Source organism: Patiria miniata, unplaced genomic scaffold, assembly GCF_015706575.1.
Source record: "Patiria miniata isolate m_02_andy unplaced genomic scaffold, ASM1570657v1 HiC_scaffold_24, whole genome shotgun sequence".
In the NCBI taxonomy this organism is placed as follows: Eukaryota; Metazoa; Echinodermata; class Asteroidea; order Valvatida; family Asterinidae; genus Patiria; species Patiria miniata.
In genome coordinates, this window is record NW_024037063.1 from 7,156,922 (window position 1) to 7,183,643 (window position 26,722).

The 26,722-nt window shown below is 38.2% G+C and overlaps 1 protein-coding gene across 1 annotated transcript; it reads left to right on the top strand.

The window, feature by feature from the left end:
• LOC119731866 lies at positions 1-25,983 on the top strand. Its single transcript, XM_038205150.1, has 12 exons — positions 1-548; positions 9,352-9,597; positions 15,388-15,501; positions 16,927-17,036; positions 17,908-18,163; positions 18,728-19,015; positions 20,027-20,151; positions 21,042-21,297; positions 21,868-22,158; positions 23,370-23,494; positions 24,887-25,121; positions 25,730-25,983. The coding sequence occupies exons 1-12, from the start codon at positions 506-508 to the stop codon at positions 25,981-25,983; spliced, it is 2,343 nt and encodes a 780-aa protein (XP_038061078.1). The 5' UTR covers positions 1-505.
• Positions 25,984-26,722: the final 739 nt, after the last annotated feature.

Here is a 26,722-nt window from a genome sequence, read left to right on the forward strand (position 1 = left end):
AGTTACCCTACCAGGGTCCACTAATGTCTAGAGGTTGAAAGTAGAGGAACGAGGTTGGGATAGTGTAAGATATTTGTCAATAGTGGGGAAAAAATGAATCACTGACCTCGATTCACGGGTGTACTTCTGATCTCGATGACAATAGTAGTGAGAGAGCAGATATTGGTAGCGTACTACTCGACGCCATGGGGGCGAGGTTTACAATGAGTTGGTCTTCCCATAGGTCTCCCTCGCTGCAAGGCTCCTGTGACATGAATATGCATGAGCGTTAATATTAATCGTAGTAGCCAATGATCGTGCCTCAATGAGCGTGTATCTGAGCTCAGCCGAGGCGTAATGCTGAACTGATAGGCCTATAATTAGTGCGGCGAATGTAACCAGGCCAAAACAGACGTGTGTTCTGTTGGTATTATTTGAAACGCTTGTCACGTCGGATTTTTTTCGAACTGGAAAAGAAACGAAAACGGAATCAATTCTATTGGAAAGTGGTGAGCTTGTCATCAGGATGCGGCGTCTTGCCTTGGCGTCACTTGTCACTTGCGTCTTTGGTAAGTCACCATGATTTCACTTCAATATTTTTCTCCCAACATTCGTTTGGTTAATTGTCCTGTTATTCCAGATGATGATGTTCACCCTAACCTCAGCTAACTCGCTTAGCGTGCTAGTTTCATGAAGTCACTTTACTTCACAACGAAACGGATAATTCGTAGCAAAGTAAAAAAATATTAAGGTCGGGAAACGAAGTTAACATAATACGTCAAAACCTGGGTAATTCCATGGTCGGGGACATGCACGCCCCCCCCCCCTCCCAATTTAATCAAATTCACGAGGTTCCTTATGTTCCATAAGCAAGCCTTAAAGGTAATGGATTCCATTTGTTAAACAAAAATAATTTCTGCCGATTCAAGGAACAACAATACGATAAATTTGAAGCAGGATATTAACAAACTAAACTATCGACATTTCAGCTAAGTCGGTTATAGTTTTTGAGAATACAGTGAAAATGCATCTTCATTATTCTCGACGCAAAGCAAGGCCCTCCCTTCCAAAATGTTCAACCTCTTATGGTGTGATCCAGTTTGTCACCCGGGAAAAATGATCTCCATTTAGGGATTCTTCCTTTCTCGGAAATGACAGCATAATTGGCGTAATGATTTAATATAGGTTTTCCCGGCTAATTTCCAAATTTTGCTAATCATTTTCATTATCAGCCATTCAATTTCGCGTGATTTTTGCACGTGGGTCAAGTTGGGGTTTCTCTTTCATTTGGGGGCATTCAATTTCATTTTTAGGCAGCCAAGATTTTGCTCCGAATGTTCAGTTTCGTTTTGGGGCATTCTGTTTCGTTTTGGTGCATTCAAGACTTAATTTGTAGCATTCTGCCATTCCGGGCAGATTAATGTTACATGTCTATTTCAGCACAAAAACAATTGCTAGAATTTTGGATATTTTGAAGTCTTGAATTTCTTTTCTTTGGTGATTTTTTTGTTGTGTCATTACATGGCAGTAAGCCAATGAGCATCCCTTTCTCACAAATGTTTTCAATAAGCAAATTTTGGGTGAATAATTTGAAAGAAACTCCCTAAACTGAACAGTGTCTGCCTGAAATCACATCACAGCAACAGCGCGCTCGGTAGTCCGGAACTTTTAAATGTTTAAAGAAGTGCACTTTGCAATAGAGATTAACCAAAACAAGATGTCAAATGTGCAGTTTTTACACATTTCAGAGTAGTAGAAAGTTGCGCAAAATGTATTCCTGAGAAAAATTAATTGCAAGGACCATATAATTAATTATAATTATAGGTTTTCCCGGCCAATTTTTTCTAATCAGTTTCATTATTAGCCATTCAATTTCGCGTGAGTTTTGCACATGTGATCAAATTGGGTTTTTTTAATATTATTTTGGGGGCATTCAGTTTCATTTTTAGGCAGCCAAGATTTTGGACTGAATGTTCGTTATCGTTTTGGGGCATTCTATTTCGTTTGGGTGCATTCAAGATTTACTTTGTAGCATTCTTAAACTAAGTCTTTGCAACCTTTTGACGTTTGACGCATTCACATTAGCGAACGTCGGTGCGCTTATCGCGTATTACCATGCTTTTCGTTTCTTATTCGTTTATGGGCAATCACTTCCTTCGTTTGGTTATTCAAATTAATAAGAATTTTTAAGTGATTTATTTTCCTATTTTCCTCCGAGGTTGATTTTCCCAAAAACCTCTTGGTGACTGCATAATTTACAATGTAACAAATTATTATGAGGGATTACAAGATATACTGAAATGAAAAGGGCTCATATGCAGATAATTTCTTTTTCACTGTTGATCTTTTCTATACTTGTTTAAACGTTCGAGCAAGGGACATCTTCACGTTGACGATTTCTTGACGTGCAAGACATCGGGGCATGTATGTTTGGCCGAACACTTATTTAAAGGGCCCATGCAAAATAAATAGTTCAATGCAAACCTTGAAAATACATCTCTGTGTCACAATTGAACCTTATTTTTAAGTTTTACTTTTCCATTTTGAAGGGTGTTTTGGTGTTTTCTTCGTTTTTATGCTAATGCAAAGTTCCATATTCACGCATGAGCAAAATTTTGATGTAATTCCGGGCAGATTAATGTTACATGGCTTTTTCAGCACAAAAAGTTGCTAGAATTTTTGATATTTTGCTGTCATAAATTTCTTTTCTTTGGTGATTCTTTGTTGTGTCAGTACTTGGCAGTAAGCCAATGAGCAATCCTTTCTCAAAATGTTTTCAATTAGCACATTTTGGGTGAATAATTTGAAAGAAGAGCCCTAAACTGAACAGTGTCTTCCTGAAATCACATCACAGCAACATGCAGCGCGCTCAGTAATACGGAAAAGCATGGAGACTTTTAAATTTTTAAAGACGTGCACTTTGCAAAAAAATAAGACAAACCCCAAAAGACGTCAAAGTATAGGTTTTCGCGGCCAATTTCACCAAGTTTTCATTTAATTTAACGCCTGGCTCATTCAATTTACATTGAAATTGAAAGATCATGCAGATCGGCATTCGACAATCAAAAAGAATCATTCAATTTCCCTATCCGAGCATTCTATCGCCTTTTAGATTCAATCGTCCCTATCAAAGATGCATTCATATTAAAAGTATCGCGTTGTTTATTCAATTTCGTCTAAACCATTAGTAAGGGGTTGATCGGGCATTCGTTTTCATTAATGGGCAAACATATTTCACATTTTGTCAAACATCTTTTAAGACTTCATACGTGTCCGTATTCCTTAGCGTAAATCACATTTGATGACTTCAATCCGTAGATGCCTTTCTTTCTTAATTGAAGGGTATGTGCAATTTTTCTCAGGACTTCTTATTGTGCAACTCTTTACTACTGTGAAATGTAAGAAAACTACACATTTGACAATTTTTTTGGGTTAATCTTGCTGCAAAAGTGCACTTCTTTAAACTTTTTTTCCATGCTTTTCCGGACTACGTATGAGCGAGCTGTTACTGTGATGTCATTTCAGGAAGACATTGTTCAGTTTAGGGTTTTTTTCTTTCAAATTATTCATCCAAAATTTGCTAATTGAAAACATTTGTGGGAAAGGGTTGGTCATTAGCTTACTGCAATGTACTGACACATCATATAATCACCAAATAAAAGAGATTTATGACAGCAAAATATCCAAAATTCTAGCACTTTTTTTGCTGAAATAGCCGTGTAACATTAATCATGCCCGGAATGCCATCACAAGTTTTCTAATGAATATGAAACTTTGCATTAGCAGAAAAACGGAGAAGGCACAAAAACACCCCTCAAAATGGAAAACTTGCAAATAAGATTAAATGTGACACAAAGATGTATTTTCAAGGTTTGCATTGAAAACTGACTTTGCATGGGCCCTGTGAATACGGTAAGTGTTCGGCCAGACATACGCAAGAAATAATTTAAGAAATAACGCAAGAGAAGTGTTCCCGATAGTACAACCATTGCCAAACATACATGCCCCGATGTCTTGCACGTCAAGAGATCGTCAACGTAAAGATGCCCCTTTACTCAAACGTTTAAACAAGTCAGAAAAGATCAACAGTGAAAAAGAAATTATCTTGGTCCCTTTCAATTAATTAATTCGTAATTACATCTTGTTTCCCTCATATCGGTTAATTTGTAACATTGTAAATTTTACAGTCATCAAGATTTTTGGGGGAAAATGAACCTCCGAGAAAAATACGAAAATATATCCATTAAAAAATCTAACTAATTTAAATGACCAAACGATGAAAGCGATTGCCCATAAACGAATAAGAAACGAAAAGCATGGTTATACGTTACAGGCGCACAGATGTTCGCTAATTTGAATGCGTCAACCGTCAAAAGGTTGCAAAGACTTAATTTAAGACTGCTACAAGTTAAGTCTTGAATGCGCCAAAACGAAATAGGCTGCCCAAAAATGAAACTAAACATTCGGAGCAAAATCTTGGCTGCCTAAAAATGAAATTGAATGAACCCAAAATGATAAAGAAACCCCAATTTGACCACATGTGCAAAACTCACGCGAAATTGAATGGCTGATAATGAAACTGATTAGAAAAATTCGGAAATTCGCCGGGAAAACCTATAGTTTTCATACATTTCAGAGTGGTAGAAAGTTGCACAAAATGTATTCCTGAGAAAAATTCATTGCACGGACCCATTAATTAAGAATGAGAGAAAAAGAAAAAGATTCTCCACGGCCATGGGTTTGTTAAGCCATGTAAAAAAAACTATTTGACACCCCTGTTTGGTTAATTTGATTCAAAAGTGCACTTTTTAAACATTTAAACATTTTCGAAGCTTTTCCTGACAAATAAGGGCGCTGTTGTTGTGATGTCATTTTGGGAAGACACTGATCAGGTTAAGTGTTTTCTGTTCAAAATTGTGAACCCAAAATGTGCTCTTTGAACACATTTTGGAAGAAGAATTCGTTCACTGGCTTGCTGTCATGTACTGAAACAAATTAACAAATCACCAAAGAAAGAAAAATGTCCTTAAAAATTGAAAAATGGAGAATAAAAAAGATTTTTACTCGCATTACGATTTTGCCATTTAAGACCTTACCTATTTCTAACGAAAAAGCGAATTTGATCGTTATAAAAGCAGTAGAAAGGTAGAGATAATTGTGTTTTCAACAAGATAAATTTAATTAATACAAGTAAAAAGAGGCATACGTAGCGAACTAAGTATTGTTTGAAGTGACATAAATACATTCGAAAGGGAAGGCAGCCTACACGATGAAATGTGCATTTAAAGCAGTCTTCGGCAGATTATGTGTTGTGATTGTGCTGAAATGTGTACTGTATATAATGTTGTAATTCACACTCGTCGTTGATTCTAATATATTTTTGACTGATTCATTTCATTCTTTATTCATAACTGGTTTCCATGACGACTTCGATATTTGGTACGGACAGTTCTTTCTTCCCGTCGCTCATGACGAATCGTTCCTTTTGTGATTACCAGAGCGCTTACTCATTACTCGCCCAGAATGATTTTGGCGCGTAAACAGGTTGAATAAATGTCCGTGATCGTCAAATGTAAATGAAATTAGATGGACTGTTTGTTCACCAGTGAGATCTAAATACAACTCGAGGGTACAGTGTCCCCGCAGTTTCACAATAAAAACAAATATAGTCCCAGGTGTTCCTGGTCAAGTTCATCAAAAAAAATCGTTCAATTTACACGAGGCCCATTCAAATTCGTGTTAAGAGTCTTTCTATTTTGTTATTTGAGCGGTCGAGTCGTTTCGTTCGTTCAAACTCAAAAAGTCATTTCGTTTATTCAAATTTGTCGACGGGCCTAGAAAGATGTTGATCACGAATTCGATTTAATCAATTGGCCAAAAAAAATTCACGTGTGTGCATTCAAATTCGTTCTTGTGGTATGCACTTTCTGATTTTTTCCAATGGCCTATATAAAAAAACCCAAAGCAAATCATTTTGTTTTCATGTTATTACGTTGACCCTACCTTTGTTCTGCAAAACAGTGTTAACTTTTAATTACAATGGTTCAAATAATTATAACAGAACTGAAGAAAAATGAACAGCACCTGTTCACACAATCGTGAGCAAAAGAACGGCGAAGTCCTCCCTGTACATGTATAGATTCCATATGACTCAAGAGACAGGCGTAGACACAAATAACAGAATAATAATACAAAACAAGAACTATTCAAATCAAGACAATGATAATGGGACAAGAATATCATTCAGAAAAACTTACAGCGAATGAAACTTGAAAGATAACTAAATTGAACACTCAGAGTTTGACATAGATGATTCTAAACGAAAAAGAAAAACACACGGAGATAAAGGATCCTACGCTTCGATAACTTATAATTTGATCGCACCAATTGGAAAAAGACCGCAGAAATTAAACTTTAAAATGGTGAAAATTGAATGCCTATTAACGAAAAAGAATGACTTCAAACGAACTCGAATGGCAAAACCAAAGTCGTGTGGGCACGAAAACAAAATTGAATGCGATAATAGGGAAAAAGAAACCTAGCTGGTATTAACAAAATCGAAAAATCTGCAAGAATCTAAATGCGTGATGATGACACTGAACGGGGATTTTTTTGGCCGAAATTGGCCAGTAAAACCTACACTAAGATTCATTTGAACCAAGGGCGGATCCAGAACACATTTTTTTGGGGGGGGGGGCCAAAAAAGATTTGTGTGTAAAAAAAAAAAGTGTAAAAACAATTACGGCGTGGGGTTCGGGGCCCGCTCAAGGTCCCCGAAAATTTTTGGATTCTAGATGCTTTGTGGTGCGATCTGAGGCAATTTCTGACCACTTTAACCAATGTTTTTTGAGGAAAAGATGGTGGTGTGCTCATTGCCTGCCTTATTGCGAAGTCACCCCCCCCCCCAAAAAAAAAATGGAGTCGTTTTTTTTTGGGGGGGGGGTTGGCCATGGCCCCCTTTGCTCCCCCACCCGCTAGATCCGCGCTTGGTTGGAACCAGTCTAGCCTGCATGAGAGAACTGAGTTATTGTCGGACCGCAAATTATTCGAAATTTGTGAAATAATCATTCCATACCTAAACGTGGGTATTTGTTTCGGTTGATGTTTCGCTCATGAATTTTACAAAATAGATATTTTACAAAACAATTTATTTGGGGAGAGGAGTGAACTCGAAAATAGAACGGAGAGAAAAACGTAACATTGTTGTGGTTTATTTGAAAAGAAGTATAAGACTTTATATTTTAATGACTTTCAAACATACCTTATATGTTCCCCATTCTATTCTTGCACATTATTTGATTTTTTTAGAAATCAATTTAAGGCATATTTGTTTCCTCACGTAGTTTTGTAAGAAAAAAGTTAGGTATTTTAATCGTCCAAAATTTAAAAACAATGAAATGCTTTACGGAGGATAATCTTGTATAGGCCTATTCCCAATAAAATAGTACATGGTTTTTTTTTTAATTATAGGCAAAGAGGAGATCATTTATGTAGACAAGGAGACAGAACAATACATTCAGATCAATCACCCTTCGGGTTCAATAATAGATGATAATAACTATAAGCCCGATCGTCTTGGTAACCACCGTAGCTGTTGTATTCTAGAATACGGTGGCCCTGCAGGGACGTGCTCTGTCTGGAATTTACAATTTACCTAATAACTATTGTTCAAAGGGTTGTTTAATTTACATGTATATAAAAAGTCGTAAAAAGGCGACTGTCGTGTAGAAGAAAAACAGGGGAGACAGCTTGGAAAAATTACCCTACCTCGAAAACCAAATGCAATTTCAGCTAGGCAGATTATAGGTCATTTTCGCTTCCACTTGATTATTCAAATACTTAAAAACCAACTGTCGTTTGAAAGCATGTCGGCTTGGAGGTTATTCACTACTAGTGCAGAAATTATTGGTAAATATCAGTAACTTTTGTTGTCTTCTGGTCATGCATGCTTAACGTGTAACGTGACAGCTATCGAATCAAGACTGAGCAACTCCTTTACTGCTTTTATAAAGAAATTTTAATATAATATAGTATCGGTACTTGTGTTTTGCAGAAGTCAATATTGTCTGTTTTCGTGGCTTAAAGATAACTTAAATATTTTCTATATATATTATATGAAAGTGATCAAATATCTTAAAAGACAGCATATGAATAATGTACCGCGCAGAGTTACAAAATGTATTTTAATAAGGTATCTTAATCATTATAACCATTTCCCCCCAGTTTGGCATTACTACATTCAGTCGGTGATGAGACTTTAAAATTACAATCGCAAAAAAAAACATCGAAAATATTTTCCTAAGGTAATTTGATCAGTTTACATCATTCAAAAAGCAAACATACAAACTGAAACCTGATCTCAATCTTACCGACCAACAATTATGTATATACCTACACGACATTCTACAAGAAATACTCCGAATGGCAAATTAATACTTGATTGCATGATTTTGTTCAAAAAGTAAAAATCGAACGTTTTTGGTGTGTGGTTAACACCATGTTAGAGACTTGTATTCCGAGATTAAAAAAAAAAATATTTATCATCGCAGGCATGGATATGGAGGTTTGGACATTAATGAACAAAATGCTGACACTAATTGCAGATAATATAGGTTTTTCCGGCCAATTTCCTAAAATGTTCATTCACATCTGAAAATCGGTCACTGTTTTCCTCTGAATTTGAATGCACGTCTTTAATCCATTATTCAACGAAAGTTTCTTCGTTTTCATTGGCCGTGCATTCAGTTTTGAGAAACAGACGGCCAATTACGTTACCTGTGCATTCATTTACGCAAGCATAACTTTTCGCGAAGAGTTCCAGAATACAATTTCGTGACTGTGCAATCAAAAGTACGGTTTTTTTCATTCAAAATAGCAGATTACATCACATAACATTAAACTAAAAGTGAAATAAAATAGTTAATGTTTGAAAGCGAAAAGAAGTCTTGGAAACGAATCTGAATGAAAATAAACGAAAGGTGCTGCTTAATCACTTAATTGATTGAACTGAAATGGAATCGAATACTCTGGTAGCGAAAATGAAACGCGTGTTCCGAACGATTTTCAAATTCAGACAAAAATGAGGAAACATTTGAGAAAATTGGCCGGGAAAACCTATACATACTACCATTTTAGATATTTATTATTTGGTTATCATAATTATTAGGGAGGGTGTAAAACTCCTAATTTTGGTTTTCGAAGGGTCGTTTGTTTGATTGCTTTTGGGTGTGTTTTATTGGGGGTGGGGGCTGTTTTGTTTTGCTTTGTTTTTTGTTTTTGTTTTGTTTATGAAGACACTCTCTTAGCGGATACAATCGATACCAAAAAAATCCGGCAATGTATTTTTATTGCGTAAAATTTTCATCATTTCAGTGACCCTTTGGGGCGTGGTTTCAGCCGAGAAGGTATGCTACTTCAGCCAGGAGCCTGATGCGAGACAGCCAGGCCGTCTTCGCTGGGTTATGCCGGGGAGTAAGGAAGATCGTTGCGCCTGTACCAAAACCAGACCAGGGCCCGTTAACGTGCAGCCAGTCCGCTGGTCTCATCCACCGTTCTACACCGACACTCCAATCTTTACCGACGACCAGGAGGACATTCATGACTACTTCGACTGTCATGGTGAGTAGAGGCCTGTTGTAATTATTGATAATGTCCAATTTTGAACGTTAATGTCCATTCTGAAACCGAAGCAGCGGCAATACAACATTTACAATTCCGAGCACGATAACAATTCTATCACGAAGGCCTCCTTCAATGGCGAAAGAATTGTGCTAGCTTTTGCTCAGGTATTCCGGCGTCGCCAGGATTTTTTCTGGATTAAATTAACAGCAATATGACTTCGCGCCTCTTTTTCCATCTATTTTCCCCCTTTTGTTTCCTCCTTTTTTTGCTTTTCCAGGAGGGGGGGGGGGGGGAGCGTGCACAGTGATTTTTCCATTGAAGACGGCCTTGGGAATTTTCCGTGTACACCAAATCTTGGGCGCACAGTTCGCGTAAAAGGCCGGGTCCCATGCTTTTTGGGTGTGCCAATAATGATTATTTGTTAGCATTACAATGATAGTCAGTGGGCTTGTGGGGCCCATATGCATTTTGGGGTTTTTGAAACTCTCAGGATCACTTATGGATTCATCTTGATGCCATTTTTCTTACCCTTTCATGGGCGGAGCCATGACATTAGAGCTCCATCATGAGAATAAAATATTTCCAGAATTTTGCATGTATTGGGGATTGGGCCACATTAAAAACTAAGCCGGGGGCAAAAGGCGTAAACAGAAAATCTAGATGTAACAGGCAATTTTGTAACGATTTGTTTTTTCAATCCAGTACAGTGAACGGGGGGTCGGGCAAAATGTTTACATATCAAATAAAAACCGTTTGTTCCCCTTTAGGGGCGTATCGCAATTGTTGTTTCCTAATAAAAAAAGGGGGGGCACACCTTGCATATGAACAAAAAGCAACAACCTAACCCAAATAGTTTTTAAGACATTAAAACGGCAAACCTATACAGCTCATTAATGTTTCCATGACATTTTAGCCGGTATGTCTTTGTTTTAGGCGTAAAACAAACATTTCCAAAAGTGGCAGGAAAATATGATTTCACATGAAAGGGCAAATTTATGCTGATTTTTGGTATGAAGTTAGCGAAATAAAGTTTATTCTACCATACATCTGTAAACTATCTCAAATTACTATATGTTCATTTGACAACTGAAATTGAAAAAAAAAATTGTTTACTCAAATTTACTCTTTTTTGTGTGTTTTTAGTCCCTTTCCTTATAGGCCTATATTCTAAAAATGATATCCTTTTTAATCCACCCTAAAGTACCCCTCTATGTGCAGAATTTGCTTCAAAGAAAAGACATTCCAGCTCTGTTTTCAAATTTTAGTGAAAACAAAATAGGTTTTAAGGACAAAATTGTACGTTTTGTTATCATTGCCCGTTTACAAAAAAAGCGTACTCCCTCTTGCATAACAGCGAAATACAATTTGGAACTTTGCTTTTTAATGTTACTGCTTAGACTGCTCAGGCCAAAAAAATACTCGCATAAGTTTGGATTAATGTTGTAATATTTTGTAATTTCCGTTTCCCAAAAAATAAATTATGAAATGTGTCCCCGCCCCTTAAAGAGAAAGTTTGTCCAAAAATGTGTTTTAACACTTAATTCTCGACTAGTTTTTCATCTACTGCAAAAAGTCTTGATAAATGACTCTCCTTTTTGGTTTATTTCGCCTTTTTTTTCCGAAATAGAATTGTACATTCTTCATTTTGGCTTAAAAAAACCAATACCCCGCAAACAATCTCCTGGGGGTAGAAAAAAATGGCATCAAGTGGATCTGGATTTTGACAGTGTTTCATAACTAATTTCTGAAGTTTTCAAATAATGTACCCAATATTGCATATGGAGATGATTTTTTTTTACCACAAGCCAACTGACTATGAGATATTGAACGACAAATTCGGTCCACGCAAAGTTATAATTTTTTTTTCAATTTAGCTTTTTAATTTTGAGCGGGAAGCTCCTAAATCAGCTTAAATATACTAATCTCAAGTCGAACTTAAGTCGATATCAATAACCACACACTGCCATCACAACACAACCCTGAATTTTATCATCAACGTCATGCCAGTCTTCCACTTGAAATTAACACTTTTCAGTTCTAGTATCACATACCGCCCCCCCCCCCCCTTTGTTTAATTCTTCTTTTTCCCTCGTTTCCCCCTTTGGATTTTTTCTACCTATCATACGCCCCGCCCCCTCTTTTTTATATATTTCTTTATAAAATAATTTTTGATAGGATCTGGTTTTCCTGTGGTAGGATGGCTTTGTAGAGGTGCTAGTCACCTGTTCCATCTGCCACTCTCTGGCTTAATCCGTATTCTGGCATAAACTCTCTTTCTTAACAATTTATTGAAATTGTAAATTCTCCGTATTTTTTAATCTGTGATGCTGTATATCTTGTAATATTTTTTATATCAGCAAGTGGAGAAGTGTAATCAAATAAATGAAAATAAGTGTGATTATAGCCTAAACATGTGTTCCACTTCAGTGTGTGTACGTACGTCGTGTATTCACATACTACATAAACCAAGCGCAACACTCGACTCGGGCCAAGTCTAAATTCAGCTTGAACGAGAAATAAGCGCAACACACAAATATTGCCATAACTGTTATAAAAGCAGTAGATATTCGTTCAATGACATCATTCTTTGAAACCTCGTTCGAAAAAACCCGAACGTTTTAAGAATCAATGAGATTCTCGATGACACACTGCGCGTCGCCTCTTCAACACGCGACGCCACTGCTTGAGGCGATGGCACGACGGAGCCCTGCTGATTTCCCTCAACCTCGTGCGCACGGGACGAAACCATTTTATAAGTTTTTTTCATTTTGTACCCCCCAAAAAAACACTTAGACCAGAAAGTAATACCTATGACGATTTCAAGTACCTTTTCAAAGACTAATGGGACAAATCCTGGAGAAATTGAGAGAAAATGGCAAAACTGTTTGGACCCCTGTACATTTTCAATCGGCCGCTTTCGCTTTTTGCCTTCGGATCCAGTATGCGCATGCGTGCATGAATTTGAATTTATTAATGAACTGGTCTATATCTACCACTCCGCAAAAAAATGAACATAGTAGGGCCCACTTCATTAAGTGCAAAAAGATGATGTCCATACTATTTTTTTCAACTTTTAACCTTAAATCTTTTGTAATTTGATCCTGATGACGTCACGACGACGTCACAAAAATCGTCACAAGCGTTCATGTTCAACCAGATTTCCTCCCCGTCCGTTCACCCGTTTCGAAGAAAAAAAAGTTTTCTTATGATTTGAGGATTCTGTCTGTATTTTTAATTCTCCTAACCTTAACCTTTCCGTAACTCCGGGAAGAAAGGTCAAGCGACTATACCTTCGGAAATCAAAAATGTTCATGAAGATATGGTCTATCAGATGGCAAAGTATTAATGATTTGTATGTCCTATTTTTTTAAAATGTATTTATTATTATTTTTTTTATTTATTTATTTTTTTGGCTTTGTTTTTAGAGCATTTTGTGGGCCATGAACTTGAGGGTTTAAAATAGAAGGGTGGAAGCCTTGAACAGGACTGCGAGCTATAGTTCTGTGAAATTCGAATGAAATTGGGCCCTAAAAGTGCTCTATTTTGCAATGGAGCACAGGCATCATTTTTTTCCAAATGGGGATGGGACATGACTACTTTTAGAGGTAATCATCTTTGGATGGAATTTTAGCCCAAAAGTCATGAACACAAAATGAAAGACGATGAAATAAGCTTTAATTTGATGTGTGTCTCAATCACCTTATAGAGCTGTGAGTATTTTTCCTGAATTTCGGAAGGGCGTATTTATCACCGGGGTCTATCACAGTTTGTTTAGTAGTCTGCTAGCCCAAGTTTCACGCTCCTTCTGTGAAGAGTTTCAAGAAACGTCAGGAGAATTACCGTCCGGAAAAGAAAGTAAAGCTGGAAAGATTCTAAAACGGTGACCGATCCCCTCAAAAGGATGCCGTACTAGGAATCATTATTTTCACCAAATGCGTGATCACTGAAGCCTTTCTGAATTTTATGTTGTAATTTATTATCCATTAACTGCCGGAATATACACAAAGGAACACAGCCAACAAGTGCTTGCTTTCTGCCTCGTTGATTGCCAGTATTGTTGATAGGTTATTAAATATGAATTTAACACATTTTCTCCATCATGGTTTTTTATGATGAGGCCAGTACATCGGGCCAAGTAACTGACACCAGTGTGGAAAATTTATGCATATCTTCCTGATCTGAAAGTCACAAGGAGCAATGATATTTGAAAGAAGTAACAATATTCAAACAATATGAGACAAGTCTTGAAAAGGGGTGTTTCAATCGTTGAAGAAGTCAACCTAGAAAAAAAGGCATTCCTTTTCAATAATTAGACAAATTTAGTGTCGGTTCAAATTAAAATCTAAAAATTGGGAAACGCAACATTGCCAAGCCTTTCTGGTAATTTTTTTTTTTTTAGGTTATCGGATTATAAAGTGAGCTTCGTTCATTTATAATGCAGCAACTCCGGGAAAATACACAAAAGAGGCACAACCATTAATTGATAGCTTTCTGCCTCGTCTTCTCGCCCAAATGTCAATGAGGCATTGATGAAAATAAATAAATGAAGTCAATTAGCCATGACATTTCAGTTAAGTTGTATTATATAGTTCGCTGTAGCGCAGAGCCAACATAAAATTTACAAAGCGGCTTACTCCCTGTAATTTGTCATCACGGAGTACTTATAACCCTTTGTATCAACCCAACGGCGACGATTGCTTGTCAGGATTTAGAGAAAAGTGGTGTCACACATAGGCGTAGCCAGCGGGTGGGGGAGGGGGTGGTAAGGGGGTATTTCCCCGCCTAATGTTTTGTAAAGACTGCCTTTTCCCAACAGACTTATTCCCCCCCCCCCCAATAATTTGTAAAGAGTGCCCTTTTATGAAAAGTGCCTTTTTTCCTGAACAAGTGCCTTTTTTTGAAAAGAAGTGGTGCCCTTGTTTATGGCATCTGCCGTTTTTTGGTGCCTTTTTCTGAATTTGGCACATGTATCGCCCTGAAAAGCCCCATATATCGGCCGTTGGTGTGAATAATACACACTTGAATGCACATCTACGTATCAGGCTGGATTCAACAATAACTTTTGAAATTAATTGATTACCGTGTTCATTTTTTGTGAGGTAGTAGATATGGCATTGGGCAATATCTACGACCACTTTATTTATCCGTGTTCTACGGAGCTCTGGAGGTACCATCCAAGATGTTGAGATACTGAGATAACTTTTCACGGGATGACGACATCCTACACGTAAGATGTCAACGTCCCGCACGGGATGATGACATCGTAAAAATAAGATGTCGACATCCTCAGATAAGGTATCTAGGGATAACGACATCCCAAGGGTATGATGTCGACAACCTGAGAAAATTCATCTCGGGATGACGACATCCTAAAAGTAGGATTGCTTTCTCGTAACTCCACTAAACAGCATTCCAAGGTATCTAGGGATGTCGACATTCTACTTTCAGGATGTCGTCATCCCGTGATATATTGTCTCACGATGTCGGCATCCTATACTTTCAGCATTGTGCTACCCGTGATAGATCTATCCGAGGATGTTGGCATCCCTCTTAAAACATATCGCCATCCCGTGATAAATTATCTCAGGATGTCGACATTTTTCGCGTAAGATGTTGTCACCCCGTGATACATTACGCCAGGATCTCAACATCTTGGATGGCACCTTATGAGCTCCGTAGTGTTCCACTCGCGCTCGTGGGATAACTATATAATATAATACATACTCTGGTCTCAGGTAAAACCAAGACGTAATTCGATTGTTTACTTTTTCGTTTTATTGTGTCAAGATCCCTGCCAGCCAAACCCTTGTCGATACAATGCGAAATGCGAGAAAGATGGCGACTCTTTCAAGTGTGATTGTGAACGTGACATCAAGGGAGACCGCTGTGATAAACCTCTAGGTAAGAGTAAAGTGCAACATTTTGAATTTCATAAAGTACTATTAGTTCGGGCATTCTTGCTCTAATTATTGTACGGGTCGGGAATCAGGCCAAATCATTTATATAATTCATTCCAGCTGTACCCATGCAGACGGAGAAATGTTGTTATCGACATGGGCGGCAAACACAGGGACACCCCCCCCCCTTTTTTTGGGGGGCGACCCAATGGACAATTATTTATGCCAGTGCATAATTATAGATGTTAGCAAATACCCAAGTCTTCACAATATTAATCTTACCGTGGCACACGATGTGCTCCTAAAACTATGAAACCGGTAGTGCATCCCATAACAAATCGAATCCTGGTACAGTCATGCCACTTTGGACTTTTTAAAATGGCTATGTTCGAGTTTCATCCCGAAAAATAGATTCCCTTTCTAAAGTGCTATTTTTTGTAGCTATACAAAAGATATTCACCTTTGATTGAGACATCGACCGAAAAAAATCGGCCCATTTTTACTTGAATTATTACTTTACGATTTCGAATTATTGCAATGGCTGCCAGACAATAATTCTGCAGCCTCGACCCCATGGGTAGTCTATGTAATAGACCACGGCGAATGGAAAGAGTTGATCTTTTATTTCTGAGTTGTTCGTTTATTTCTGAGGTGTCCGTTTATTTCTGAGTTGTTCGTTTATTTCTGTGTATTTTCGTTTAATTTTCTGGTTTTGTTTTATTTTTTGGTCTGTTTTGCCCTATTGGCCGCCCATATTCCGCGTCCATTTGTATATCATGTCATTGGACAATATTAAAGCTGCGTTGACGCGATTCTAACGCGACAGGTCAATTCAGGCCCAATTCAAAACATGACTCAGCAACGTTTGATTTGAAATCGAGATCCTAGAATATTGTTTTCTCGGAATATACAGCAGTTACTGAGCTGAAACTTCATTAGGTAACCGTAAGTTGTTCAGCACCCTTTTTTAGATTTTGAGTACTTTTGTTGCTTCAAACGAACATAATGCACAAAATAATTACAAATGATGGACGCTACCTTTAAAGTACACAATTCCAGGGGTTAAGATCGCGCAAGGCATGATGGGAACAAAGTGGCGCAGCAAGATCGTACCCATGGAAACGAGGTTGATAATTCTGTTCTCATGCACCGTGTAGGCTGGTTCCCGCCCCGCAATCGGTATCGACACTGTAGGAACCGGGAGCCAGTCTACTCCCAAAGCGGATCTGTTTGTGCCCAAAACAAAATCCGGGGGTTTTTTTTCAGAGGGTTACAGACGTCCACAACAAAATTGGTTGAAATAATAGGCTACATACAAGTTCAAAATTTATGAATAGACAAACAAACAATTTGTTGAAGAGCAAGGGGAACGCAACTTTAAGCTTTTTTATGAGATATTTCACTTGAAAACCACTGTATTTCCTTATAGATTGCCTTGCCCTGTACCGTGCACGTATCCGCGAGAGCGGTGTGTATACCATTTACCCATCGCAGTATCCGGAAGGCTTGCAGGTCTACTGTGATGGCAATAGATGGATCGTAAGTATGAAACTATTCGTGATGACATATCTCAATCCAAATCAGAAAGGAACTTGATCATTGAATAACTTAACGTTGGCTGATTTTATTCATTCATGCATGTCATCCAAAAGGGAATAGGTTTTGCATTACATCAATAACAGTTTAAAAACAATATCACGCACGGTGGAACTTCAGCACGGACATTACATCTTTAGTAAATTCAATACATGTAATCACGTTATATTATATTAAGGTAATAAAAATATGCTTGGCCGGTTTTTAACAACTACAATTTACGTTTAAAACCGGCTAGGGTCCAAGCTGGTCGCTGATCATTATCCGTGTCCAGGCCCCTATCTGCCGGTTTTAAACGTACTTGTCTAATACCGGCCAAGCACATATTATTCCCATTCATAAATACCGTTAGGTCAAAAAGTCAAAACAAGTCAAAATTCACAAATTTTCAACTATTTCGTGTAACAATAATAGCTTATGTCTTGTGAAACGCCCCCCCCCCCCGGCCATGTTTATCTGATTTGTTAGTGTGACGTCGCTTCAGTTTGAACCACGCCCACTGCACATAAAGTAGCATTACTACGTACTGCGCGACGTGTGGCGCAGAACGCAGGAATTGTGTTTAAAACCAGACGGTGTTTATCCAGCAGTTTAAAACCACCTGCACGTGACTGGTTCTTGACCAATAGCAATGGGTAAACTGTCTCAGGTATTGATGAAATACAAATACCATGACAACGCGAATTGAACAGATGCATTTTTAAATTTAAGTTTAAACAGAAACTCCGTGCCAACTCGGTATTGGTGTCTGAGTAACTTTATAGCATAATTATCTCATTACACAATTCACTTACTTTCAATACACTCTTTACAGGTGTTTCAGAAGCGGTTTGATGGGTCGGTGAATTTCACTCGCAACTGGACCGAGTACCAGGACGGATTTGGCGAACTCTCGGGAGAGTTCTGGCTTGGAAACGAGAAAGTCCGTCAACTAACTTCGAAAGGTCAATGGGTACTTGACATCGAGGCGGTGTATGATGGTACATCCAAATCAAATCAGCAAAGAACGTGGCGGTGGCCATTCCGCGTAGAGGGCGACAGCTATAAATTGGTGGTGGAAGGATTCACTGGTAAGATGCATTGTTCTTATCCAGAAACATAGGCCTACTCAATCAACTTCCGAATAATAACATGAAAACGGAACAAAATGTGATTTCTTTTAACATTCGACCAAAACCAGTGGGGTAGCTTAGAGCGGGCTTGGGGTCACCTGCCACGCTCCCCACGCCCCTCCCCCGAGACATGTGACCGCCCCCACCACCCCCTACCCCTCTGCACGGAGGAAGGCAACAACGCACGGAGTGCCCCCCCCCCCTCCAGAAAATGATGTCCCCTGCAAATCGGAACCCATTATGTTTTATGGCCTCATATCCTTTTATACCAACAATTCTACATTACAATGGAGTACCAAAAACAAACAAAAATCCTATCTAATCGTGGTGTTTTACCTAAAAGATCTATTCTTGGTCCACTCAAACCGGTTGCTTTCGAATTCCCGATTTATTGCACGTTCATTTTGAGATTGAATTTACTGTCCAAGGAGTATTACGATAGAAGAAGGAAGCATTCCCCCGTTTTCCAGACTCACTTGCATTAACATAATAAAGTATTTCGCTCTTTTTGATTTGTTATAGATGGTTGGCCTTTCCTTTCCATCGACACCCCTCACGCGTTTTCGACGTATGATAGAGACAACGACGATGTCAACGGAACCAACTGTGCTGAGGTCGAGGGAGGAGGATGGTGGTTTGGCCAGTGTGAATCTCCGCAGGATTCTTGGGGCAATCTGAATGGAGAATATTCCCTTCTGGGTGACCCAGATAATACAGATCAGGAATACCGCGGTATGAAATGGAATGTTACAGGGAACGTCATAGTAGTGCGGAGCAGTCAAATGAAGCTACGCAGTTTCACTCCACGTGGTAATTCACAGTAACAAACATTGCATGGAGATTATTGCACTTGATTTTCGCACAAAAAGCAAACAAAATGATAAAAATTCGGAATTTGAGCCTTGACAATTAAGTATGAATTTCAAAGCACATTACATAAAAATGAGAAATGGAAGGGGCCTAAAAATATCTTCAGTTTTGCTATGATGAGACAAAACATGTTTGCTTAAATTTTGTATCTTCGTTTTTTTTTAATAAACACGATTGAAACAAATATAAGGCACCTATAGAATCGGGCACTTTTTTCCAAAAAAAAAATGTTTGATTCAATAGAGCGTGAAAGTTCACACCTGGTGGCGCGCCTCCGGAACCCTTGAATAACAAAATGAACGCGCAAAATTCTAAAATTTGCAATTTTTTTGGTACATTGATTTCTTACGAAGAAGACCTTTGTAAAATAGTTACTATTGTGCCAAAAAGTGACCTCTCGATTTTGAAAATCTAAAATACATGTGGACTAGTGGAACTCGGGGGACTCGTACAAAGATGAAACTTTATAAATAATTTGTGGCGGTCATATGGGTTAAACTGAAAGTTAAATAGGAGACTGAAATATCTTTTAGGATATACATTTTATATTAATAAACGGAAAGGACTCATTAGCAATTACAATCGTTTTATCCCAGTGATTTCTTCTTATTATTTTTTTCGTGAGAAATACCAAGATATAATTCCAACATGAATGTTTCTTGGGGTGACGGTTAGAAATCATTCTGTTCAAAAATTATAGCAAGAAAAGAGCAACCTATATAAAATGCCAATAGGCGGGCCGCGCGAGGGTTCCGGAAGCTCGCCCCGTGACCTTTTGCTTTCAGGCTCTATACTTGGAGAATTAGCCCTACCCATCCACTGGGACCTCGAAGCCAAGTTCACTTTCAGCTAGAAGAGAAATATGTGCCGAAGGGTGATTTGGGGAAGTCTTGGTCGCTTCATTAAGAATTATATTCTTGTACCAGGAACTATTTCCACCTTTCTTTTCAGATTGTGAACGCTTGTATGATTTTGGTGTCAAGGGGAACGGCACCTACACCATATATCCGGCGGGGAAATACAAGAACAGAATGAAGGTTTACTGCGATATGGATACAGAACCCAAAGGCTGGATCGTAAGTTTGATTTGTATTTGCTCAAATTGCCCCTGTTTAAAAGTAGCATTTAATCATCAAAATGACCCTGGTGTGAATTCGAGTAGGTAACTGTGAGCTATGTCAATACACAGTTCAAAGAAACTGCATTTAATTCCATTGGTTTTTGTTTATTACCAAAAAAATGGAAAAGGCCAATTCCATCGTTCGAGACTAAAAACCAATTTGAAACAACAAAGTAAAAACTTGTAATGAAAGTTTTTTTTTATATTTGGTACAAATCTAGCTTAGGCCTTAATGTACATCATGACATGGTTAACTTAGGGTTAGTTGAATTAATTAATTTTTAATTAAACGGCCGTTACGGATGTTACGCATTGATAAAAGCCTGTGAAGTTTCTTGCACGAATTTAATGAACTCACTTTGTTGAGGTAGATATAGGTGCACTCTTTAAAAACACAAATAGCATTTTACAAAAAGGAACTACATGTATGATGTTATGGAAACATCATACTTTTGTTGTTACGGACGTTAAATTATAACGTTACGGACGTTACTTTTTGTTAGTGTGACGGCGCTTCAGTTTAAACCACGCCCACTGCACATAAAGTAGCATTGTACGTACTGCGCGATGTGGCGCAGAACGCAGGAATTGTGTTTAAAACCAGACGGTGTTTTATCCAGCAGTTTAAAACCACCTGCACGTGACTGGTTCTTGACCAACAGCAATGGGTAAACTGTCTCAGGTATTGATGAAATACAAATACCATGACAACGCGAACTGAACTAGATGCATTTTTTTTATCAGTTGAAACAGAAACTCCGTGCCAACTCGGTATTGGTGTCTGAGTAACTTTATAGCATAATTATCTCATTACACAATTCGCTACTTTCCATACACTCTTTACAGGTGTTTCAGAAGCGGTTTGATGGGTCGGTGAATTTCACTCGCAACTGGACCGAGTACCAGGACGGATTTGGCGAACTCTCGGGAGAGTTCTGGCTCGGGAACGAGAAAGTCCGTCAACTAACTTCGAAAGATCAATGGGTACTTGAGATCGAGGTGGTGTATGATGATCGATTAAAATCAAATAAGAATATGACTTTCCGGTGGCCATTCCGCGTAGAGGGCGACAGCTATAAATTGGTGGTTGAAGGATTCACTGGTAAGATTCATTTTTCTTATCCAGAAAGATACTCATTCAACTTCCGAATAATAACATAAAAACGGAACAAAATGTGATTTCTGTTAGCATTTGACCAAAACCAGAGGGGTAGCTAAGAGCGGGCTTGGGGTCACCTGCCACGCCCCACGCCCCTCCCCCAAGACACGTGACCGCCCCCACAACCCCCTACCCCTCTACACGGAGGAAGGCAACAACGCACGGAGTGCCCCCCCCCCTCCAGAAAATGATGTCCCCTGCAAATCGGAACCCATTATGTTTTATGGCCTCATATCCTTTTATGCCAACAATTCTACATTACAATGGAGTACCAAAAACAAAACAAAAATCCTATCTAATCGTGGTGTTTTACCTAAAAGATCTATTCTTGGTCCACTCAAACCGTTTGCTTTCGAATTCCCGATTCATTGCACGTTCATTTTGAGATTGAATTTACTGTCCAAGGAGTATTACGGTAGAAGAAGGAAGCATTCCCCTGTTTTCGATATTTCGTATTTCCAGGCTCACTTGCATTATTTAATAAAGTATTTCGATCTTTTTGATTTGTTATAGATGATTTGCCTTTTCTTTCCATCGAGACCCCTCACGCGTTTTCGACGTATGATAGAGACAACGACGATGTGAACGGAACCAACTGTGCTGAGGTCGAGGGAGGAGGATGGTGGTTTGGCCAGTGTGGATCTCCGCAGGATTCTTGGGGCAATTTTAATGGAGAATATTCCCTTCTGGGTGACCCAGATAATTACACAGATCGGGAATACCGCGGTATGAAATGGAATGGTACAGGGAACGTCATAGTAGTGCGGAGCAGTCAAATGAAGCTACGCCGTTTCACTCCTAGTGGTAATGCACAGTAACAACATTTCATTGAAATTATTGCACTTGATTTTCGCAAAAAAAAAAAAAAAAGATAAAAATTCGGGATTTGAGCCTTGACAATTAAGTATGAATTTCAAAGCACATTACATAAAAATGAGAAATGAAAGGGGCCTAAAAATATCTTCAGGTTTGTTATGATGAGACAAATCATGTTTGCTAAAATTTGGTATCTTCAATTCTTTTAATAAACACGATTGAAACAAATATAAGGCACCTATAGTATCGGGCACTTTTTTCTTAAAAAAAAAAAATATTTGAAGATATTCGTTCAATAGAGCGTGAAAGTTCTCACCTGGTGGCGCGCTTCCGGAATCCTTGAACATTAACGCATTATTTTGGTACATTGATTTCTTAAGAAAATCACAGTTGAAGACCTTTGTAAAATAGTTATTATCGCGCCAAAAAGTGACCTCTCACTTCTAAAAAAATCTAAAATACATGTGGACTAGTGGAACTCTGGGGACTCGTACAAAGATGAAATTTTATATATAATTTGTGGCGGTCATATGGGTAAAAACTGAAAGTTAAATATGAGACTAAAATGTCTTTTAGGATATACATTAAAATAAAAGGAGAGGACTCATTAGCATTTATAACAAAAATCTTAAATGACCGCTGATAAGGACTGCATTCAAGCCAGCCCGACTAAATCTAGAACCCATCGGCTGTAGGTCGGTAAATCTTCGCGTCATTATACATTTTCGTCGTCACGCAAGTACGAGATGTGAAAACAAACGTGAACGAACGAGGAGACCTGGGAACGATAATGCCGGATGTGTAAGGTCGTAAAAGTAAAATTCGTTTTATCCCAGTGATTTCTTCTTCTTATTTTTTTCGTGAGAAATACCAAGATATAATTCCAACATGAATGTTTCTTGGGGTGATTATACGGTTAGAAATCATTCTGTTCAAAAATTATAGCAAGAAAAAGGGCAACCTATATAAAATGTCCGTATAGGCGGGCCGCGCGAGGGTTCCGGAAGCTCGCCCCGTGACCTTTTGCTTTCAGGCTCTATACTTGGAGAATTAGCCCTACCCATCCACTGGGACCTCGAAGCCAAGTTCACTTTCAGCTAGAAGAGAAATATGTGCCGAAGGCTGATTTGGGGAAGTTTTGGTCGCTTCATTAAGAATTATATTCTTTTACCAGGAACTATTTCCACCTTTCTTTTCAGATTGTCAACGCTTGTATAATGTTGGTGTCAAGGGCAGCGGCATCTACACCATATATCCGGCGGGGAAATACAAGAACAGAATGAAGGTTTACTGCGATATGGATACAGAACCCAATGGCTGGATTGTAAGTTTGATTTGTTTATTTGCTCAAATTGCCTCTGTTTAAAAGTAGCATTTAATCATCAAAATGACCCTGGTGTGAATTCGAGTAGGTAACTGTGAGCTATGTCAATACACAGTCCAAAGAAACTGCATTGAATTCCATTGGTTTTTGTTTATTAACAAAATGGAAAAGGCCAATTCCATCGTTCGAGACTAAAAACCAATTTGAAACAACAAAGTAAAAACTTGTAAGGCCCAAAAAAAGAAGTCTCCGGTTTCTGGTATGGAGCTTGCCCAAAAAGCGGTGCGGCGACGCGTCTTTTTTTTTTAGGCCTAGGCCTACCTGGTTTTTTTGCTTCAAAAAAATGTCGGCTGATGACTGCAAATGGTGCCCGACTAAACTAAGTGCAAATATATGGGAGTCAAGAGAGGCCACATAAAGCTTATTCTCGATCATAACCCCATCTAATAACACGTTAAAATTGTGCAGCAGCAGGATTCCAGTCAAACCAGTGAGTTTGGCGGTTTTGAGACATCATGTTTTATTGAAAAAAAAACTTTTTCATTTTGCCGACGCGCATGGCTACGGCGACGCGCGCGCATACCAGAAACCGGATACATTTTTTTTGGCCTAATGCAAGTTTTTTTTTTTTATATTTGGTACAAATCTAGCTTAGGCCTTAATGTACATCATGACATGGTTAAGTTAGGGTTAGCTGAATTAATTAATTAATTTTTAATTAAACGGCCGTTACGGATGTTACGCATTGATAAAAGCCTTGCAAGTTTCTTGCAAGAATTTTGATGAACTCACTATGTTGAGGTAGATATAGGTTCACTCTTTAAAAATACCAATAGCATTTACAAAAAGGAACTATGTTGTTATGGAAACATCATACTGTTGTTGTTACGGACGTTAAATTATAACGCTACGGACGTTAAACACGTGATAAAAACATACTGAATTATGCCATTCTAAGTTCGGTGTGATATTTTTATAAAAATACGAACCTTTCTCTCTGCCTTAAAAACATAAACTCTAAATAACACTTGCATTTTGCATGTGGAAACAAGATGCCGAAATGACCTAAAACCTATATTTTAGCCTATAAACATATCTTTGACAAAAATGCATTTCACCCATTCTATCTCATTAGCACATCACTCAAATAAAAGGCATTGTTGTCCCCTTTCATTCGATACCATAATGGTTGTGAGGCTTGTAGTTCTGCGGATGTCATAAATTTCCCTCTTTATCAGCCTTGTCCACTTCAGGTGCAATTGCCTAAAAGCCAAATGCTGCCCTCTCTTTGGGTATATACACCAGAGCGGATAAGTGATCACATCTCTTGCATTATGAATTCTCACAAATAATTATTGCGTTTTTGGTTTATAACATTGCTTTGTGTATCAGGTGTTTCAGAAGCGGTTTGATGGGTCAGTGAATTTCACTCGCAACTGGACCGAGTACCGGGACGGATTTGGCGACCTCTCGGGAGAGTTCTGGCTCGGGAACGAGAAACTCCGTCTACTCACTTCTACCCATAGATGGGCACTAAGGGTAGACCTGGTGGACGATCAAGGAAAGACGGAACAAATCAATGTCAACAAATTCAGCGTCAAAGGCAATGATTACACTTTGGGCCGAGGTATGTTAATAAACCACAACGTAGGTCTAATATGACAGCAATAATAAAACAAAACAAGACAAAGCTGGTCACAGAGCGCACAAAATACTTTCCAATGATTCAGATCGGATTTTGTCCATTCACTGCCGTTACGAGGTAATCCTATTATTAGCAAATGTGAGACTTAAGCAAATCTAATTCACAAGTGACAGTCAGTCAGTCAGGCAGGCACCAAGATAATGTGGGGCCTAAACTGTTTTCCTACAGAACAGCACCAAAACATTGGAGAATCCTGTCCTAACATAAACATATAAAATGTTGGATTGTACACAAAATGCGTACAACATTCGACGCTCGTTCTTAAGCCATAACTTAAACCATTGATATACAATTGCACCTATTTCTTGTCTTTGTCAACAGCGTTCATCTTTGAGGTTTTTGTTATTTAATTAAGTATTAAAATAATGAATGCACTACAGGTCTACTCAAAAGCACACACACCGTAAATGTGCTTGTAATACAATGCATCTATTCCTGGTCTCAATTTAATATTTGTGTTTTTCATCGTCCACTCCCAAAGTGGTGTCGTAAAACTCATATCATTTTAATATTTGTTTGCTCTTGCGTAGATTCACCGGCTTCTGATTTCCCTCAATTCAATCAACATAAATTCTCAACGTACGACAATGACCAGGATGATGAGGAGCCGTATAACTGTGCAGATCGGCAGGGAGGGGGGTGGTGGTTCGGAGCGTGTAGTGACGATATTTCGTACAGCCTGAATGGGAAATATCACGATGGGGGTTTGAAATGGACTGGATGGGCAGAGCATGTAATAGTCAAGTCAATAGTCAAGTGTGAAATGAAGCTGCGTCGTTACTAATACTGTATAAAAAAAAACCAACAAAGGAAAAAAAGGGACTGACCCCGTCTTTAAAATCGATGTCGGAGATAAACCCAAGGAAAACAATGATAACTTTACAAGTTCTGAATCAATCGAACCGAAATTTATAGTATAAGCAGTTATGAAAGATGACATTAGTTTATGTGTACTTTTTTAAGCATTGTAAAATGTGCAATAGATGAACGTGACGAAGGTTTTGGCTCAAGCATTACAATGAGAATTACGAAAAATAGAGGCTGAAATCTAGTATTAAAATGTATTTGCAATAAGCCCTATTTTCGTGAAATTGACGGGGTTTTAATGTCGCCGTTTTGAGCTAATTTACAGGCAGAAATATGTAGGCCTATATCCTTTAATACACAATGAGTGTGGCAAACGAGTCTTATTCAGCATCAGTGATTGAACAAATTTACACATACTAAATAAAAGAAGTTTCCCAGCTGAACATACTTGATGCATTATGTTACAATTTGACATTTTCAGTCCGCACTGAAAATAAGTGAAGACATAAACTTGTTATCTAAATATAGTGACGAAGAATAGATGAGCTTACTGAAAAAAGTAAAATTTCTTTCTCGTAAATATTAACTGTATGTAATGCAGAATTAGTCCGGTCAATTTAGAACAAAACAGGGCCTGACCTAGAACAAATTGCAATAGAATTTATTTTAACGTTATCACGCTGAGGAAACATCACTATTTAACATACTGAAAATCT

Coding starts and splice junctions, on each gene's coding strand:
- LOC119731866 (XM_038205150.1), top strand. CDS start 506: ATGCGGCGTCTTGCCTTGGCGTCACTTGTCACTTGCGTCTTTG. Junction 549..9,351: donor ACTTGTCACTTGCGTCTTTG/GTAAGTCACCAT, acceptor TCATCATTTCAG/TGACCCTTTGGGGCGTGGTT. Junction 18,164..18,727: donor GGTGGTGGAAGGATTCACTG/GTAAGATGCATT, acceptor GATTTGTTATAG/ATGGTTGGCCTTTCCTTTCC.